General features: G+C 42.3%; 1 protein-coding gene across 4 annotated transcripts in view; it reads left to right on the top strand.

Annotated features, from left to right (window-relative positions):
• psme3ip1 (proteasome activator subunit 3 interacting protein 1) overlaps nt 1–18,835 on the top strand; it is a 129,620-nt gene that overhangs the window by 89,331 nt on the left and 21,454 nt on the right. For all 4 annotated transcript variants that reach the window (XM_043707147.1, XM_043707145.1, XM_043707148.1 and 1 more), the window contains exon 5: nt 4,879–5,012. In XM_043707147.1, coding sequence (XP_043563082.1) covers nt 4,879–5,012 — 134 coding nt within the window. The remainder of the gene's footprint in view (nt 1–4,878; nt 5,013–18,835) is intronic.

The following is an 18,835-nucleotide window of genomic DNA, read 5'->3' on the forward strand; positions in this document are numbered from 1 at the left end:
CTCGCATCCAAATCATTTATGTAAATGACAAAAACTAGAGGACCCAGCACCGATCCTTGTGGCACTCCACTGGTCACAGGCCTCCAGTCTGAAAAACAACCCTCCACCACCACCCTCTGTCTTCTACCTTTGAGCCAGTTCTGTATCCAAATGGCTAGTTCTCCCTGTGTAACCTTGCTAATCAGTCTCCCATGAGGAACCTTGTCGAACGCCTTACTGAAGTCCATATAGATCACATCTACTGCTGTTTAGTGTTTAGACATTGGATAATAAATATAGGCATGGAAACCTCGTGGGTAAAACAAAATGTAATTTAAATTTTGTAGTTCTGAACTGCTTCCAAGATACTGAGACAGCTTTGTCATTTGGCAGCGGTGGGAGCAGCTGTCCAGTTACATGCTGTATTGGTGAACTGCCTCAGGTGACGCCACAATAAATCCTCGAGCTTTGTTCTCAATCTTGGGTACAGAGTCACAAGATGTAAAAAGAAAAGAATCTGGAGATTTGCAGCAGAACAGATCTGGAAATAACCAGTAAAATGCAGATTGGAATCAGAATGAGGGGCAAGAAGAATTTTCTAATTGTAGGTGAGAGCAAACCTTGTGACATAATAGAAGATAGTCCAGCAGGAAACACTGAAGAAACTTATTTATGTAGCGAGTAGGAAGAAAGTAGAACTTGCTAACACAAGAAATAGTTGTCTTAAATAGCACCGGGATATTTAAAATTGAAGCTAGTTAAACCCATGAGGGGAGAAAGGAATAGAGAAGTATATGTTGATGGGATTTGATGAGGAGTGAGAAGAGATCTATCTGGGGCAAAACTGCCAGTGTGAAATAATTGGTTCGGATGGCCTGCCCATTTGCTGCACATTTTATGCAACTCCATTCAACTATTGAGAAAAGTTGAAGTAAAGATTTTATTATCTGATAGCTTTCATTTTAATAAAAGAAGTGAATTTTGTGAAATGAAGGCTGTCCTTGAACCATATTGACTTCAGCTTTGTTAGGTCTGTCTGACGCTTTACTTGTTTGAATGCTACCCTGATGTCAATGGCAGTCATTCTCACCTCCCTTATAGATTTCAGTGCTTTTTGTTCATGTTTGAACTAAGGCGGTAATGAGGTCAGGAACTGAGAGGATCTGGCAAGCAGGGAACCCAGACTGAGCACATTATTGCTGAGCAAGTGCTGTTTGATGGCACAGTCCATGACACTTGCCATAACTTGGTTGCTGAATTGTGTTGCCCATTGCCTGCAGTGCGTCAGCAAAAAATATAAAATCAAACCAACCTGGTACTTCAGAAAACTTCACTGCATCTCTTGAAGTGCTCAGATATTTAGTGGCTAGAGCAGATGCTGGGAATCTTGCAGAAAGTGTAAAGACCATATTGTTTCATTTTACTTCTTTTTGCTTATGGACTGAATTGGTAAAAAGACCACAAAGAACTGAGGAAAGAATTGCTGTAGTTTTAAAAAAAGGTGGTTATGGAACCTCACTTTGTGTGGTGAGTATACTGCAACTTTGTTGAAGCAGTGGGGTTGGGGATGCAGGGTGGGAGTGGTTTTTGTACATGACTGCTCCAGGGGTCTGTGTACAAAGTGAGATTTGGCTGTCAACAAGTTGGTACTTGGTCTTTGGAGTTGTGACCAGTTGTGGATGCCAATGGTTATCAATCTGATTGGCATCTGGGTAGCTGAACAGCTTCTGGGTGTAAATGATGTTGTCAGAACTACTGGAAAGAGAGATGGTGTGCCTTGCTCTCTAGCAAGATACCTACAGCATGAAGAAAGGCAGTTTATTTTCTCCCAACAGTTGCTGTCAGCAGTTGTGTTTAACCAATAACTCAGAGACTTTATAATTTGTGAATGAGTCACTCTGTGCCTTCTGTGAAGAAGTGAAAGAACCTGAAGGAAAAGATCAAAGAACTGAAGGATGTATGAAAATAAGAGGGACACACCATCAAGTTCTGAGACTGGTGCTATTGAATAGTTTCCTCTCTATGTTTTTTGCTCTCTACCCATGATAGCAATGTTTTTCATCTGTTTGCCTGTGCAGTATGATTTTCAAAGGGGATTCAAGTTTTAACTAGTAGAGTTGTATATATATACAGGTTAGATATGCTTTTCTGCAGTTAGAATCAATCAGGTCGTAATAAATAGTAAATAGAGAAACACAGTCTCTGTTTTCCATGACCTTGAGTTTATTTAACAGGTAAAGTTTGGACTTTGCAACTTGTATACAATCTTTAACTTTTTTGATGACGCTGAGAGTAGCGTGGCCTCCTTTTCAGTGCGTGAGGTGGAACAGAAGTGAAGCTGGCCTGCAGAATGGCACTACACAGGTAGAAAGGAAGAACAATACCCTGTATCTTCATTGGTCTAGATGCAGGGTTTAAAAAGCAATTAGTTGTGAGGGTCAGTACCAGGAGTTCAGCATCGAAGACCATGTTGCAGTGAAGGCATTCAATTACCTCAAAAGAATTGACAAGATCAGGAAATGCATTCTCAAATGCCATATGCATCCAATTGCAACACTAGCTTCAGACACCATTCAATTCATCACACCCCCATCACTCATCAACCATCAGCCTCCAGCAGCCAGGATTTGTAGCTGATGTTCATATGCTACACCTCACCCTCATACACAATGTTGCATGCCATATACCCATACCATACAACTTGCAAATACTGACAGCTATTTGACCATGATGGCCATGACAGCCAAAATGATTCCACAAGGTTCATATTCCTCTTTTTTTTTTTGCAAGGGCGAAAGTGCACAACCAGAGACAGCATGCACTCACTGGATGTGTACAAAGCAGTCCTGCTCATCTTGACCCCGAGGGAGGATACAGTACTGACTGTTTTCCAAAGTGACCTTGCTACAGCTTGGCCAGTGGCAGGATTGAAACCCAATGTTCCCTGTAATTTCCCTTTGTTGTGTGTGGGCCGTTTGTTGCATTTTACAGCTGCATCATAACTTGATCTCTCAAGCTCAGCTACCAGCTCAGATACTAATATTGTAGATATTGCATACAAAGTGAGATTTGCATGTGATAAGACACTATGCATAAATGGGCTACAGCTAATGCAAGTGTAGGAGTTGGTGTTTGTTTGGTAAAGGGTCATGCCTGTAGAGAACTCAGATGAGGAATTCAGTCAATGTCAAAGCACGCAGGAATCCAGCACCAACTTGACATGGGGATTACCACATAATATGGAGCCCACTCATTGAGGCATGCGAGTGGTGGCCAACTCCACAAGCATAGTTCTGCCTGATGAATGAAGCAGCACCTGATAAACCATGCCTCATCTTGCACTGCAGCACAAGCAGCATCCACCTAATGTTGGGTGCTGCATTGGTAGCTCAGATCGCTGACACTGTTGAGTAGATACAAATGTGCAAAGAGGCTCCCAGGAAGTTAGAACACTCCTGCAATCTGTGCTCCTCTTCCTCCTCACTCTTCTGGCAGCTTGTCCTTCTCTGTGAAGCCTCTGCCTATTTACCTGGCAATGTTCAATGCCACAAGAAACTGTACTCTATCACCGTATCATTGATCACCTGTCTCATGTAGAAGCTTTCAAGTAAGGAAATGGCTTTTACGGTCAGCCACACCACACCCTTTTGACTTTAGCAACTTGAAAGAACAATGGAATGCACCAAACATTTGTGTCCTCTTGTTAACAACCAATCTATCAGTAGTTGTTGACATCTTTAGAAAATATTGATTGGGATGGTTGATATCGATTGATCCATTTTTCTTGATGCGTGTTTAGCTGTTGAGGTTAAGCAGGCCATTGGCTAGAATGTTAAATAGCAGCACTGGTGACAAATCATCATTGCACACTGAGAGACGTCATGAGCTGCTTGATCTGGATGTTTCTGAGATGGTGACAATATTTAAACCAATTCTGTGTTTTGAATAGAAAGTGCTAGAAAAACTCAACAGGCCATTATTTGTGTGAACAGACACTGAGTTTTCATTTGGGGTCTGGCCAGGTTTAAGGAAAGGCAATCATTTGCTGAGATTTAATGTGTGTCATGTCTACCAGTTGGAGAGTCATTGGGAGATCCACATCACTTTTCTCTGGAAGCCTAGATTTATTGCATTCCAGTCAGACACTTATCTGGGCAGTTTTGTACCTTGCATTAAGCACCCATGAGGATAGGGAGTAGGGTTCACTGGTAAGAGGAAGAGGGTGGCTTCTTGCAGGATCTCTACTCCCTAATGCTCAGTCCCTCAATCAGGCATAGATGCCCAAACACATTGGAAGCCCCCATCTCACCCTACTTCACGCCATAGCAATTGAAATGGGACTTCGCGTCTACGACTAATTGAATACCAATGGCAGTGGAGTAAAGCCTTTTAGGCCCAGACTTGATTGGAGGAAAGCATCTCCATCTCCACTCTGCTCACTTGGACCTGATCAAATGTGACCGACCACACACACACGACACACACCTCAAAAATATGCATTAATTCTGCATATCAACTGTGCCTTTGACTTCTCAGATACTATCTGACCTGTTGTTTGTTTCTAGTATTTTCTGTTTTCATGTCAGATGTTCAACATCTAGAGTATTTTGTTGTATTTTGTATTCATGAACTTTTTGTAATGACCATTCCTCAATTTGTATTTTTACAGCTGGAACCTGTGTTTCAATTACTATTTTGCCTTTGTTTGCAGTAGTTTTAGGTTTAGCATTTCTATATAGTGTACTCACTTTTATTTTTCCATGTTCAGTTACATCAAGGCTGAAAAGCCAGTTGTTCCAATTTCTTCTGAACTTTTGGAGCACAAGCTGTTAAAATTCCCTGAAATGTTGTTCAGAATTGGCACTGAATAATTTGTTTGGTCCTTAACAGAGAACTAACAGTGCCCGCACAAAACTTGCAGCAAATACTGACTCCAAAAAAGAGACTGAGAAGAAAGCAGCTGCTAAACCAGCAGAAAACAAGAGCAAGTTCTCTCAAGCAAAGCTGTTAGCTGGCGCTGTAAAACGCAAAAGGTTAGTGTCCTTTTAAAAGGCAATACCAGTGAAAGACAGAATCATCATTTGAAAGTATGATGTTAATGCAAACAAGTTGAAGCAAGGTGTCCTAATACTCAGTGACCCATAACAAATGTGGAACTAACCAAACTGCATGGTAAGATTTGTTATACTTGCTCCAACAAATATCTTTCTTCTCTGCAGCTTATTAATTCTTTGTTATTCCTATCTTTCAATGTATTAGATAAGTAAATATGCTCAAGTGTGCCATAATGATGGCTGTAGCTAGGCTGTTTGCCTACGGCAAGTAACATTAGCAGGCCATGACTTGTGGGTCATGATATTATAATGTTCAGAAAAACATGGCTTACTTTTTGTCCCTGTTCTATCCTTGGAATACCGAGATGAACTTAAATGCTTCAGTCACTGCTCTGATCACCAAGTAACTCTCAGTCAGGGTTTGAAGCTGATGTCTTCCTCATCTGTTTCTCAGAGTCTTCAGAGGTGCCTTTATGCTGGGGTGGGGGGGGGACCTAATATTCTTTGGCTGGTATCTTTTGTTTAAGATCTAAATGACTCTCCAATGGAGCAAATCCTGAGGCTTTATGTTTGTGCTCTCTGTAATACTCCTCCCTGTAATGTTGGATGACACCTCATTTGTATATTCAGTGCACAGTTGAACTCCAGAATCTATCATCTTGTCTTCAGCAGTTATATACTGAATTATTACGATGCTATTATATTGCTTTTTTTTTGTGGTCTCTGGGATCTCATTAGTTTTTCCATTTGTTAAAATGGGCTTAACTTGGAGAATAGATTGTGAAGCACTGGTCTAGATAGAGGGAAAAATGTCTTCCCAGTTGGAAGAACCAAGAATTGGAGAATACTGATATAATGTGAATGGCAAAAACAAAATGATGAAATGAGAAAGAATGAATACTTTTCTTGCATCATGCCGATCGGATCTGCAGTGAACTGCCTGGGAGTGTGGTAGATGATACAATTCCGAGTCAGTTGTGGATTTTAAAAGGAAAATGGATGGTGTCTCTGTGTTGGTTTCAGATTTCCAGCATCAGCAGTATTTTGCATTTATTCACGTATTTGGTTGGTTGGTCACTGGGCTGTTAATTGTTCATCCTTCCCGCTATTCTGGATAATTCTGAAATCTCAAAACAGGAGTTGATGGAAAAGCTCAACAGGTCTGGCAGCATCCGTGGAGAGAAAAGTGTTAACGTTTCAGGTGCTTCCTCAGACTGATGGTAGCTGGGAAAATGCTGCCATGTTCCTATCTCCCAGGATGTTGCCTGGGCTGGAAAGTTTTGGTGAGGAAGAGAGATTGGACAGACTGAGGTTGTTTTGTTTTGAACAGAGGAGGCTGAGTGGGAGCATGATTGAGATGCATTAAGTTATGAGGAGCATAGATGGGGTAAACAGGACGGAATTTTTCCCTTGGTGGAAAGATCAATGTTAGGAATCTGGATCTCGGTGCCTGTAAGGATGGTAGAGGCTAGAAACCCTCATAACATTTAACAAACTTTTAGATGTGTACTTGCGAAGCAAAGGCATACAAGACTATGGATTAAGTGCTGGAGATGAACTTAGAATAGTTAGAGTAGACAGTTCTGAAGAGAGTCATCCCAGACTAGAAATGTTAATTCTTCTTTTCTCTTCCTCTTGCCTGGATGGGCGCAGCCCCAACAACACTCAAGAAGTTTGACCCCATTCAGGACAAAGCAGCCCACTTGATCGACATGACATCCACAAGCATCCACTCCCTCCACCACTGACACTCAGTAGCAGCAGTGTGTACTATCAACAAGATGCCCTGCAGAAATTCAACAAAGATCCTCAGACAGCTTCTTTCAAACCCACGACCACGTCCATCTAGAAGGACGAGGGCAGCAGAAATATGGGAACACCACCACCTTCAAGTTCCCCTTCAAGCCACTCCCCAACCTGACTTAGAAACACACTACCGTTCCTTCACTGTCACTGGGTCAAAATCCTGGAATTCCCTCCCTAATGACATTGTGGGTCAACCCACAGCAGTTGGACTGCAGCGGTTCAAGAAAGCAGCTCACTACCACCTTCTCAAGGGCATCTCAGGATGGGCAATAAATGCTGGCCCAGCCAGCAACACCCACGTCCCAAAATGAATAAATGAGATGCTACCAGAACTGCTGTGTTTCTCCGAATTCTGAGTTTGAACCAAATTCCTGAATTTGTTGAGTGACACAACTAACCAAAAGATGGTCATTGCAATAATGATGTGCTGCAGAAGATGTATTGTAGAGGTGGTAACATGTAAGCCAGAGAAAGTGGTAGAGGCGGGTACCGTTACAACACTTAAAAAACATTTGGACAGGTACATGAATAGGAAAGGTTTTGAGGGATATGGGCCAAACACAGGCAAATGGGACTAGTTTAGCTGAGGAAACATGCTTGGCATGGATGAGTTGAACTGAAGGGTCTGTTTCTGTGCTGTATGACTCCATGACTCTAACGCTGATTACATTTGATCCCACCTGGAAACAAGGATAGGGCTAATTGCAGAGTCAATGAGAGATAACTCATTCTTTTGAGGTCAGTGAGCAATGCTTCTGTGGTTAATTAGTTCGTCAATGAAATGTAGTGAGAGGCAGTGACTCCATATTGTTAAAATGTTACCCTTAGCCGGCTATATGCAGTGGGGCTATGCTGAGCCACTGCATAGCTGGAACTGTGCCAGTGATTGGATACTGCAGTGCAGCTGTATAAAGCATAGTGGAAGGTGATTTTGGAGAAAAGATTGTGTAGCTGTGAGGTGAGCAGTTGTTGGCAACAATGTGGCAGAGGAAGCTGGGACTCTGTGTTTTGTCATGTGAGTATAATTTTGCTGGAGCAGTGGGACACAGTTTCAGAAGCAGACCAGTTCAGCTGGAAAAAAAAAACACGTGATGCTGCGTCTAGCAGCTCATGGAAATCCAGATACATCACCAGCTTGATGAAGGTAGCTTGGCAAGAAGCTGAAATGTGCTGCAATATGCGTTTGTGAGCATCCTTGGGAAATTCAGGGCATGCCAGCATGGGAGGAGATTGAATCACCAAGATGAGTCCAGTTATTGAGACAAATTGTGATGGAGCAGTTTTGAGGAAGTCTGTCGACTAGATCTTAAAGTGAAAAATTGGAGTCCGTTGCAAAGAAGGCAAATTTATTTTAAGACTTGTTTGACTCTCAGTCTCACCTAATGGCTGGATGGGTTGCTGGAAGATATGAGCTCTGTCTTATCAGCTATGGAGCACGGCTTATTTACTAATTCAAGGTATTAGAGTATACTTGTTACTTTTCTAATCTTATAATGTAAAGTTTGTTTTATTTGTTCAAAACCATGGAATCTAATGGCTTTATTCTCTCATTAAGTATCTGAAGCTTAATATTCTTTATAAAGAAAAGTTTCTTATATTGTAACAAATTTGATAGTCTCATCAGGCATCATGCATAGTTGAATAAATAGATATTACAGAGATCAGTGTTATTGGTATATATTGTGCTTAGTCAAACAATCTGAATCGTTTTGTGATTTAAACAAGAGTCATGCTGATCCACCCTCTTCTCAACAGATGATTTTAATGTTCTCTCAAGCTATCTCTGAAGACATTTTAAAATCAACACACTCGTAGCAATATGCATTCCAGTTGGGAGCAGATATTATAAATACTCTCATCTAATGTTTTGTTCATTATCGCCTCCTGATGGGTTAGCTAACTAACTTCAGCAACTCATTATGTCTTGCACCTTGGTGCACTGCATTCCTGGTCTCTCGTCTTAATTAGCCAGTTTATATTCTAGTATTCCTCTGTATTTCATGCTGATAAGACAGAAAGGTATCTTGTGATTTACTAGTCAGAATGCAAGATTTTCTTTTAATAACGAAGTGAGGGAAAAGTTATGATATTGTAATTGGTAAATCTAAATTAATCTTTTTTGTTTATTGCTTTTAAAACTTTTGGATTTTCTGCTAACAGAATTCCTATTTCATGCCTTCGCATCTTGAAGTTTGTGGTCGGTTGCTTTTTGGTTGCATTTGATTCGTGGTATTGTTGCAGTCCTGTAGCGTCCACTAACTTTTATAAAGGAATATAAATTTGCCCCTAGCCAAGGTAAAGAATCACAAGATGTGATTTCATGTTTTAAGACTTGCACTATAGCAAGCAAACTAAAATCAATATTCATAAGACCATAAGAAATATGAACAGGAGTAGGCCATTTGGCCCATTGAGCCTGCTCCACCGATCCATAGGATTATGGTTGATCCGACATTTCTCTTATCCACTTTCCTGCCCTTTCCCCAGAACCTTTGATTCCCCTACTGATGAAGACTTGTATTATTTTCAGCTGTCCACAAGGTCTCTGCCCCCAAAGCTCTCTATGGCAAAGAGTTCCAAAGACTGTCAACCCTCTGAAAGAAGAAATTCCTCCTCATCTCAGTCTTAAAATGCCACCCTTTTATTCTGGGACTATGCCCTCTTATCCCAGACTCTCTCCCATGAGGGGAAATGTCCTCTCAGCATTTACTCTATCAAGCCCCTTGAGAATCTGACATGTTTCAGTGAGATTACCTTTCATGATTCTAAATTCCTATGAATTGTCCCAACCCGTTTATCTTTTGATCATAAAATAATCCCACTATAGTGTGGATCATCCTAGTGAACCTTCTTTGAACTGTCTCCAAAGAAATTATATCTTTCCTTAAATAAGGGGACCAAGACTGCTCAAGATGTATTTGAGTATTTCAGTTGTAGTCTCACCAGCACCTTGTACAATTGCAGTAAGATTTCCCTACTATTAAACACCAACCCCCTTGAAGTAAAGGCCAACATTCCATCAGCCTTTCTGATTACCTGCTGCACTTGCTGTGTTTCATGCACAAGCACTTACAAGTCTGCAGGTTTTCTCCATTTAAATAATACTGTTAATTTGTTCTCCTTTCCAAAATAAACAACTTCACATTTTTGCACATCATACATCTTTTGCCAATTTATTGCATACTTGTGTAATCTTTATCAGTACCTCTCATGAACCATTTGTAGCCCCCTTGCAACTTGCCTTTTTTATACTGTCTAAAACTTTGGCTACAAACATTTGCTTCCTTCCTCCAGGTCACTAATATATATATTGTAAGCAGTTTTGGTTCTAGCACTTCGTCCTGTGGAACCTCACTGGTTACAGGTCATAAACGTGAGAAAGAACCCCCTTCTCCCCATTTCTTTCCTGGCCATTAGCTAATTCTCTGTCCAGGCCAGTGTATCACTTTTAACTCTGTGGACTCTCATTCTATTATTTAACCTTTTATGAGGTACCATGTTGAATGCCTTCTAAAGGTTGGCTTGATGGTGGGAAGCAGAGGGTAATAGTGGAAGGATGCTTGTCGGACTGGAGGCCTGTGACTATTGGAGTGCCTCAGGGGTCGGTGCTGGGTCCATTGCTGTTTGTTATCAATGTCAATGATTTGGATGAGAATGTACAAGGCAAGATTAGTAAGTTTGCAGAAGACACTAAAATAGGTGGTATCGTGGACAGTGAGGAAGGTTATCAGAGATTGCAGCAGGACTCTGATCAGCTGGGGAAGTGGGCTGAGAAATGGCAAATGGAGTTTAATATAGTTCTTGCATTTTGGAAAGTCAAATCAAAGTAGGAGTTTCATGGTGAATGGTAGGGCCTTGAGGAGTGTAGTGAAACAGAGGGACCTTCGAGTCACAGGTAGACAGGGCAGTGAGGAAGGCTTTTGGAACAGTGTCCTTCATCAGTCAGGGCATTGAGTAAAGAAGTTGGGAAGTTATGTTGCAGTTGTACAGGACAAGTGAGGCCGCACTTGGAGTATTTTGTTCAGTTTGTTAAAGGGAGGATGTTATTAAACTGGCAAGAGTGCAGAAGAAATTTACAAGGATGTTGCCAGGACTCAAAGGTGTGAATTATAGGAAGAGGTTGGACAAGCTAGGACTTTTTTCTTCAGAATGTAGGAGACTGAGGGGGGATCTTGTAGAGGTGTATAAGATCATGAGAGGCATGGATAGGGTGAATGCACTAGTCTTATTCTCAGGATTGTGGAATCGAGGACTAGAGAGCATCAGTTTAAGGTTAGAGGGGAAAGAATAAAATGGAACCTGAGGGGCAACGTTTTTTATACAGAGGGTGGTAGGCATACGGAATGAGCTGCCAGCAGAAATGGTTGAGGCAGATACATTAACAACACTTAAAAGATATATGGATAGGAGAGGTTTAGAAGGATATGGGCCAAGTGCAGGGAAACATTTTGGTCAGCGTGGACCAGTTTGGGCTGAAGAGCCTGTCTCCATGCTGTAGGACTCTATGACTCTCTATGACATCTACTGGTTCCCCTCCATGCACTCTGGTTGAGACTTCCTCCAAAAACTCTGATGAACTAAGCATTGCTCTGGAAGCAATTAATATACTAAACTATGGAGAAAGTATTTTCCCTATTAATTAATTCACAAAAATGCCACACTACCCTTATACATCATAGTGCACTCTCAGCAGATATGCAACCTTGACATTCCTCCCGCTAATCCAACAGGTTGTGTTCCCCTGTTACATCAGGATGTGTCTTCCAGAGTCATTTTTCAAAGACATTTTGCAAAATCTCCTGAATTTGGGTCGACTGCTTGGTCTTCTAAGTATCTACAAATTCTATCTCTTCAAACAGGAAATCTGTTCTCACACCTTTTGCTTGCTAGTTAACACAGAAATGGTCTCTCTTCCACTTGCACAACAGTGCTATTTTTAGTCTTTACCTCAAAGTTTCAAAGTCTGACTAAGGCTAAGAGTTTGTTTCCAGCATTAAGGTATGAAAGCTGACACTTGACATTTTATGAGTTTCATTACAGCCCTGAATCCCATTGGGGACCAAATCACATGGGCCAGTTTCCAAGCAGAGTTCAGCATAATTACTGCCTCTCCCTGCCCAGGATATATAATTTTGCCTTAATCTTTGAAAAAGGATTATGACACCATAGGTCATAGTCAGGAGGCATGAAGAGAAATCCCAAAGGAAACTATGCCTCAATAGGGTAGCACAATGAATAAAGTCCTACTATTCCCAGAGTTGTCACAAATGTACAAAGGTTTGAAAGTTATGCAAAATTCCCCAGTTTCTCTTTTTTTCAGATCAGGTTGGCAGAAAGCACAAACCAGATTTCTGCACTTAGCAAGGATGACTATTTACTTGTAATAACTTGTAATTATTCTTATTATAGGTAAACAATTATGAACTTGTCGGCTTAATGGAAGGCCAGGCACCAGAAAAGGCAGTTCTGTGGTCTCTGTCCACAAGGTTTACTGAAATGATTTTTTTGCTGATTAGAACACTGCTTTTTGATTTTCCTTCGACAGATACTTTCATCAGTTTGCAGGTGAAACATGGTGACTGGCTCCCACTTACAAAAGCTTTAAACTTAGCAATTAATAGTCACACTTTACAGCGATTGAGAAAGGAAAATAGACTGGCTGTCTTCAGGCTGCAGATGCTTTTTACCGTTGAATGAAAATAGCTCTTTCTCCCCCTAACATTATTTCTGCCAAAACTTTCACATCCCAAGCCGTTCACCTGCCAGGGAGCCAGTCACATAGTTTTTGGCAGGCGAAAGGCCTTTGTCATTGATAACTGGGTCACTGGTCCATAGACCAATTACTTGTGGCTGGTGAAAGCTCCAATCCTACACACCCATCATCTCCAGCTCTTTTGTAAACTAGGCTTCCATTATTGCTTGGACAAGTGTCTGTACAAATAGTACTTTCAATAAGTGTCAGGTTCCTTGCTTTTAAAAAGTGCAGTACATCTCCAACAATCCTTAGTTTTTAAAACAGTTCTTCTCCCAATTCAGCCAACAATCAAAATTGCGAAAGAATTGAAACCAAAATAACTGTGGATGCTGTAAATCAGAAACAAAAAGAGAACTGAGGAAGGGTCACTTGACCTGAAACATTAACTGTTATTTCTCTCCATGGATGCTGCCAGACCTGCTAGGCTTTTCCAGCAATTTCTGTTTTTGTTACCTTGTCACCTTGCAATGGAAATTCTTGATGGGGGAGGTAAAGCTACACTGTCATTACCTTTCAGTTAGCCCCCAAGATGGGTCATCAGCACGGAAATGCCTCTCCTTGTTGCATGATTGAAATTGAAGCTTGTTGAATTGCATAAGTTTGCAATTCTGGGAGTCTAGGTCAGTTGCTGTTTGAACTCCAAAGAGAGAACAAGACTCCAGGCTGAGTTGGCAGCTTGCTTTGTACCCTCCATCTCTAACTCCAGCTTACTGGCTGTGAAGAAGCCTATACTTTGCTGGTAAGTAGGAATATATAAGAACATAAGAAATAGGAGCAGCAATAAGCCAAACGTCCCATCACACCTTCTCCACCATTCAATATGATCATAGCCCAATTTTTTTGTGAGCTGAAAATGTGTTGCTGGAAAAGCACAGCAGGTCAGGCAGCATCCCAGGAGCAGGAGAATCGACGTTTTTGGCATGAACCCTTCTTCAGGAATGAGGAAAGTGTACCAAGCAGGCTAAGATAAAAGGTAGGGAGGAGGGACTTGGGGGAGGAGCGTTGGAAATGCGATAGGTGGAAGGAGGACAAGGTGAGGGTGATAGGTCGGAATGGGGGTGGGGCAGAGAGGTCAGGAAGAAGATTGCAGGTTAGGAAGGTGGTGCTGAGTTCGAGGGTTGGGACTGAGACAAGGTGGTGGGAGGGGAAATGAGGAAACTGGAGAAATCTGAGTTCATCCCTTGTGGTTGGAGGGTTCCTAGGCGGAAGATGAGGCGCTCTTCCTTTCTTCTGGAAGGTGTGTGTTGGGTTGTTAAGAAATAAGGAAAGAGTAAGCGATCATTTCAAGTGTCCAAATGCATTTCTTCTTACATGTAGACTACACAGTTCCACAACGTGGAGAGAGTAAGTACTACAGGTGCGAGAGGCCAGAGTTAATAAACTTGGAGCTGGATAAACACAGCAGACTAGACAGAATCAGAGGAGCAAAAAGGCAATATTTTGATCTTGGACCTTTTGTCAGGACTGGCGAGGGGGAGGGGAGCCCAGAAATCGAGCGATGGGATATGGAAGGGCGAGGTGTAAGCATGATGGTGCTGCATACATGCAGGTATGAGGTTACTGTGATTGGTCAGTGGGAAGGTTGGAGCAGATATGTGAGTGAGAAGATGAACAGGTGGGTCTGGTCAAGGAGAAGGGACATGGGATAAGGCAGCGTGTGGAGGGATTTTGATGTTGCTCCTGTCAATATTGAGGTCATTGGGCTATCAGTTCCAAAGGTAAACTCTCAGGTGGTGTTCCTCTGACAGTGGACCGGCTGAGGATGGGCATGTCCACGGACGAGTTGGAGGGAGAATTAAAATGGAAGGTAACGGGTTGGTTGTTGTGTTCAGAGCACTGGTGCTCCATACAGAGCCTGATCCTGCCCCAACAAGCACGTCTCCAACTCCCGATGTGGTCTCCACTCTATCAGGGAGACCAAAGGGAGATTCAGGGATATATTCATGGAGCATCTGCTCTCTGCACGCTTTAACCAACCCTACATTCCAGTTGCCATTCATTTCTGTTACTGGCTCACACCCATCCACCCCCCCCCACCCAAAAGCACTAAAGGAATATGTTCCATTTTCCTTCATATTTATCTGCTGCACCTGCAGTTTTGTGATTCATCTTACAGGGTCCAACTCACCAAGCAATCTTTTTTTGAACATTGACCTTTTGGAAGTTGTAATTCACACGAGTTTATGTCAACAGCACAATATGTAAATTGCAAGCAGAAACAGAAATTGCTGGAAGAACACAACAGGTCTGGCAGCATCTGTGGAGAGAAATCAGAGTCAACGTTTCGGGTCCAGTGACCCCTCTTCAGTTTTGTTTTTATATTTATTTCTGATTTCCAGGATCCACGGTTCTTTGGTTTTTGTTGATGTAAAATGTGAGTTTTCATCATCTCTATTCCTGTACTGTTTTCCTTAATGTGCTGAGTGTTTGTGAATGTTGGTGGACTAGTGAAGCATTTCCCTTGCAATTTGACTACTTTGTTAACAAACCCTATTTTTTATTTAATTTTCAAGGATTTACTGTCGTTTTAATGTTAAAATGTGGAATTGAGAAAACATGGTTTGGGGAACATGCTTTGGCCTACTTCAGTAAGGTACAGGAATGACAAGAGTATGTCGACCAATATTTTGCTTTCTTGGGCTTAAGACTGGCAAAGAAATCCTAATTTAAATTCACTCCCATTCTCCAAGTCATCCTGATTTCATCATTATGTTTCCGAGGAACAAGCAATATCATTACAAATGTAATAAGTACATTTTGCTTCAGAATGATTGATGGCTATTCCTGGGGAGTGTCGAAAAGTCTTGCTGGAGGCTTCACTCCTTGCTCCCTCCCCTGTCTCTTGCCCTGTGTTTGATATAAACCTCTTGCTCAGACCGAGATGGTGTAGTGAGACTTCAGAGAGGGGAAGGTAAGAAAAATAAGAAAATAACTTATTTTTAAAAAAAGGAGTCTGAAGCTGAGGTTCTACCTAATTATTACTGTCACTGTTGAAAATGCAGCAGTGTTTTTTTCCACATCTTAAGTGAATAGTCTTAACTAGTTTGGTGGCGAAGCTGTCAATTGAAGCCAGCTGCTGCAATTATCCATTATGCTGATTATCTTCTTTGAAACGTGATGCTTTGGTTCCAGTGCTCTTGAATCTGGAGCTGCAGTAGCTTCCTCCCACCTGTAGAACTGGGGAGTTAGTGGAGGAGGAAATTTCATTGACTCCGGGTGATTACGTCTTGGGTACAATATGTCATGTTGTTTAACCAGTTTTTTTTTAGTATGCCTGCTTTAGTGTCCTGATTCATATCAGTTTGGCTCAGTGTTCTGGTTTCCCTTGTGCAGCAATTAACATAATTATCAGTGAAAATTTTCAAATTGTAATTGAAGGGTAGTTTCTTGTGGATAATGGAATATCTGTACAAGGGGTGGGGGCTGGGTGGGCATGTGATGAGCAGACCATAATGGAATATCAGGCTGATTCAGATAGGGTCATCGACCAGGAGTATACCATTCATCCACTGGAACCTTCTCTGCCAGTCAACTAGATCGTAGCTGATCATCTACCTCAGTGCTGTTTGCCTGCCATGCCCCCATTTCCCTTGAAGTCATTAGAATTTAGCAATCTATCAATCTCTGTCTTGAGCATAATCAGTGACTAAGTTTCCACATCTTTCTCATTGTGTAATACTCCCATCTGACAGAGACTGTCCTTATTGATTCCTTAATATTTGGCTTGCGAAAATAATCTTGTACTTATCCCAGGAATCTGGCCTCCATTGCATTTGTCGCTAGCTTCCTGTTCTTTATTATTTGGAAATGAGATTTGGGGATCTCTCAAAAAATTCCATCCAATTTAAGTATGCACAAGCTCCGGGGCACTTTTGAGTTTGAGTTGCTGTTGAGGAGAGTAACTACTAGGTCACAAATATTTGAGGAATTTCAAATATATCAGGAATATGATTTCATGATGCTCGCAGTCGGTGGGTGGAAAATCAACCAACTTTTGAAAAATACCTCATGGAATGAAATCAGAGCATTGTCCTTTGGAGCAGGCTAGCTCTCTTCCGTTCTCCATAGGGATGGATGTGGGCCTTCATGGTGGCATCCATTAGTCTCGCATGACCATGGATCTATGCCTGGGAAGTCTTGCTTCAATCTTTGTTGGTGGATCAACGTCTGTCGTTGCTGTAGAGGCCCACGTGGGAGTGGCAGTCTCGGCAGCAGCAAATGCACTTGAAGGCGCTGTCCTCCAGTGTTGTCTTGATGCTGTTTTTTTCCCCGTGGGTGCGCTTTTGTTCAGCACCAAGCCTCATAACTTCCTATAGTTCGGTGCCCACAACTGTACACAATGTTGCAGCTGAAATTTAACCAGTATGCTATGTATAATCTCTCTGCTGCTGTTTCTTATGTCCCTATGAATGAAGCCTAGAATACTATGTGTTGTATTAACAGCTCTCTAAACCTGTCCTGCCACCTTTAATGTCTTATGCAAATATACTGTACACCCAGGTCTCTGCTCCTGCACACTCTTTAGGATGGTAGCCTTTATTTTATACTGCCTCTCTATGTTCTTTGTACCAAATTGTATCAGCTCATTCTCCTCCATATTGAACTTCATCTGCTGTCTATCTGCACACTCCTCCAACTGGTGGTCAATGTCCTTTTGAAGTTCTACACTGTTGTCCTCACAATTTATAGTTCTCCCAAATATTATGTTGCCCACAAACTTTGAGATTGACCCCATACCCCAAGATCTAGATTATTTACATATATCAAGATAGAATATATCAGGATAGAAGAGGGACAGGAATGCATGTTGGAGGTTCCTGGTTACAGATGTTTCAGTAAGTTTAGGGAGGGTGGTAAAAAAAGGAGGGGGGGTGGCGTTGCTAATTAGAAATGGTATAACGGCTGCAGAAAGGCAGTTCGAGGGGGATCTGCCTTTGGAGGAAGTATGGGCTGAAGTCAGAAATGGGAAAGGTGCAGTCACCTTATTGGGTGTTTACTATAGGCGCCCCCCAATAGCAGCAGAGATGTGGAAAAACAGATTGGGGAACAGATTTTGGAAAGGTGCAGAAGCCACAGGGTAGTAGTCATGGGTGATTTCAACTTCCCAAACATCGATTAGAGGCTTTAGATCAAGTAGATTGGATGGGGCGGTGTTTGTGCAGTGTGTCCAGGAAGCTTTTCCAGCTCGTAGATTGTCCGACCAGAGGGGAGGCCATATTGGATTTGGTACTCGGTAATGAACCGGGACAAGTGATGGGCTTGTTAGTAGGTGAGCATTTTGGTAATGATGACCACAATTCTGTGACTTTCACCTTGGTTATTGAGAGAGATAGGTGCATGCAACAGGGTAGGTTTTACAATTGGGGAAGTGTAAATACGATGCTGCAAGACAGGATCTGAGGAGCAAGTGAGGTCTGCAGATGCTGGAGATCAGAGCTGAAAATGTGTTGCTGGAAAAGCGCAGCCTGACCTGCTGCGCTTTTCCAGCAACACATTTTCAGGATCTGAGGAGCATATGTTCTAATACACATTTTGCCTTCCTGGTCACTGACAGCATTGAGCTGGTGTGAAGTTGCATGCCATTTTGTGGTAGGGGGCACAATCGCGAGTCCACCACATCGAATTGGAATCGTCTCAGACATTGGTCCTGGCTGAGGTGTTGATCGTTGGGCTGTTCCCTGTGGTGCTGTGGTGAGAAGGTTTATCTGTGGGGAGTCCCTCTCCCCCTCCCCGGGTGTATAGCCATCCTCCTTTCACAGTCTGTTCCACCTCCCCGTTATGTTGCAGGATCTGAAGATCTGCAGCTACAGCCCCCAAATATGTTGCAGCCCTTGTGCAGATGAGCATTTGGAATGCCGTACCATTCAATGCTATGGGCCAAGTGCTGGAATGTGGGACTAGTGTAGATAGGTCAGTGCACAGACGATGGGCTGAAGGCCTCTTGCATGACTCTCTGACTCTGCGGGTATTTTGTCTTTCCGCAGCCCAGACCTGACCAGGTGGGAACAAAAAGTCTTCCATCAATGTGTTTTGATACAACTCTGTGACTGATAAGACTTAAACCCAGACTTAAATTCGAGTTGTGCTGGAAAAGCACAGCCGGTCAGGCAGCATCCGAGGAGCAGGAAAATCGACGTTTCGATCAAAAGCCCTTCCTCAGGAATAGAGGCAGAGCGCCTGCAGAGTGGAGAGATAAATGAGGGGGGAGTGGGGGTGGGGAGAAAGTAGCATAGAGTACAAT

The sequence above is a fragment of the Chiloscyllium plagiosum genome, chromosome 17 (assembly GCF_004010195.1).
Source record: "Chiloscyllium plagiosum isolate BGI_BamShark_2017 chromosome 17, ASM401019v2, whole genome shotgun sequence".
Classification (NCBI taxonomy): Eukaryota; Metazoa; Chordata; class Chondrichthyes; order Orectolobiformes; family Hemiscylliidae; genus Chiloscyllium; species Chiloscyllium plagiosum.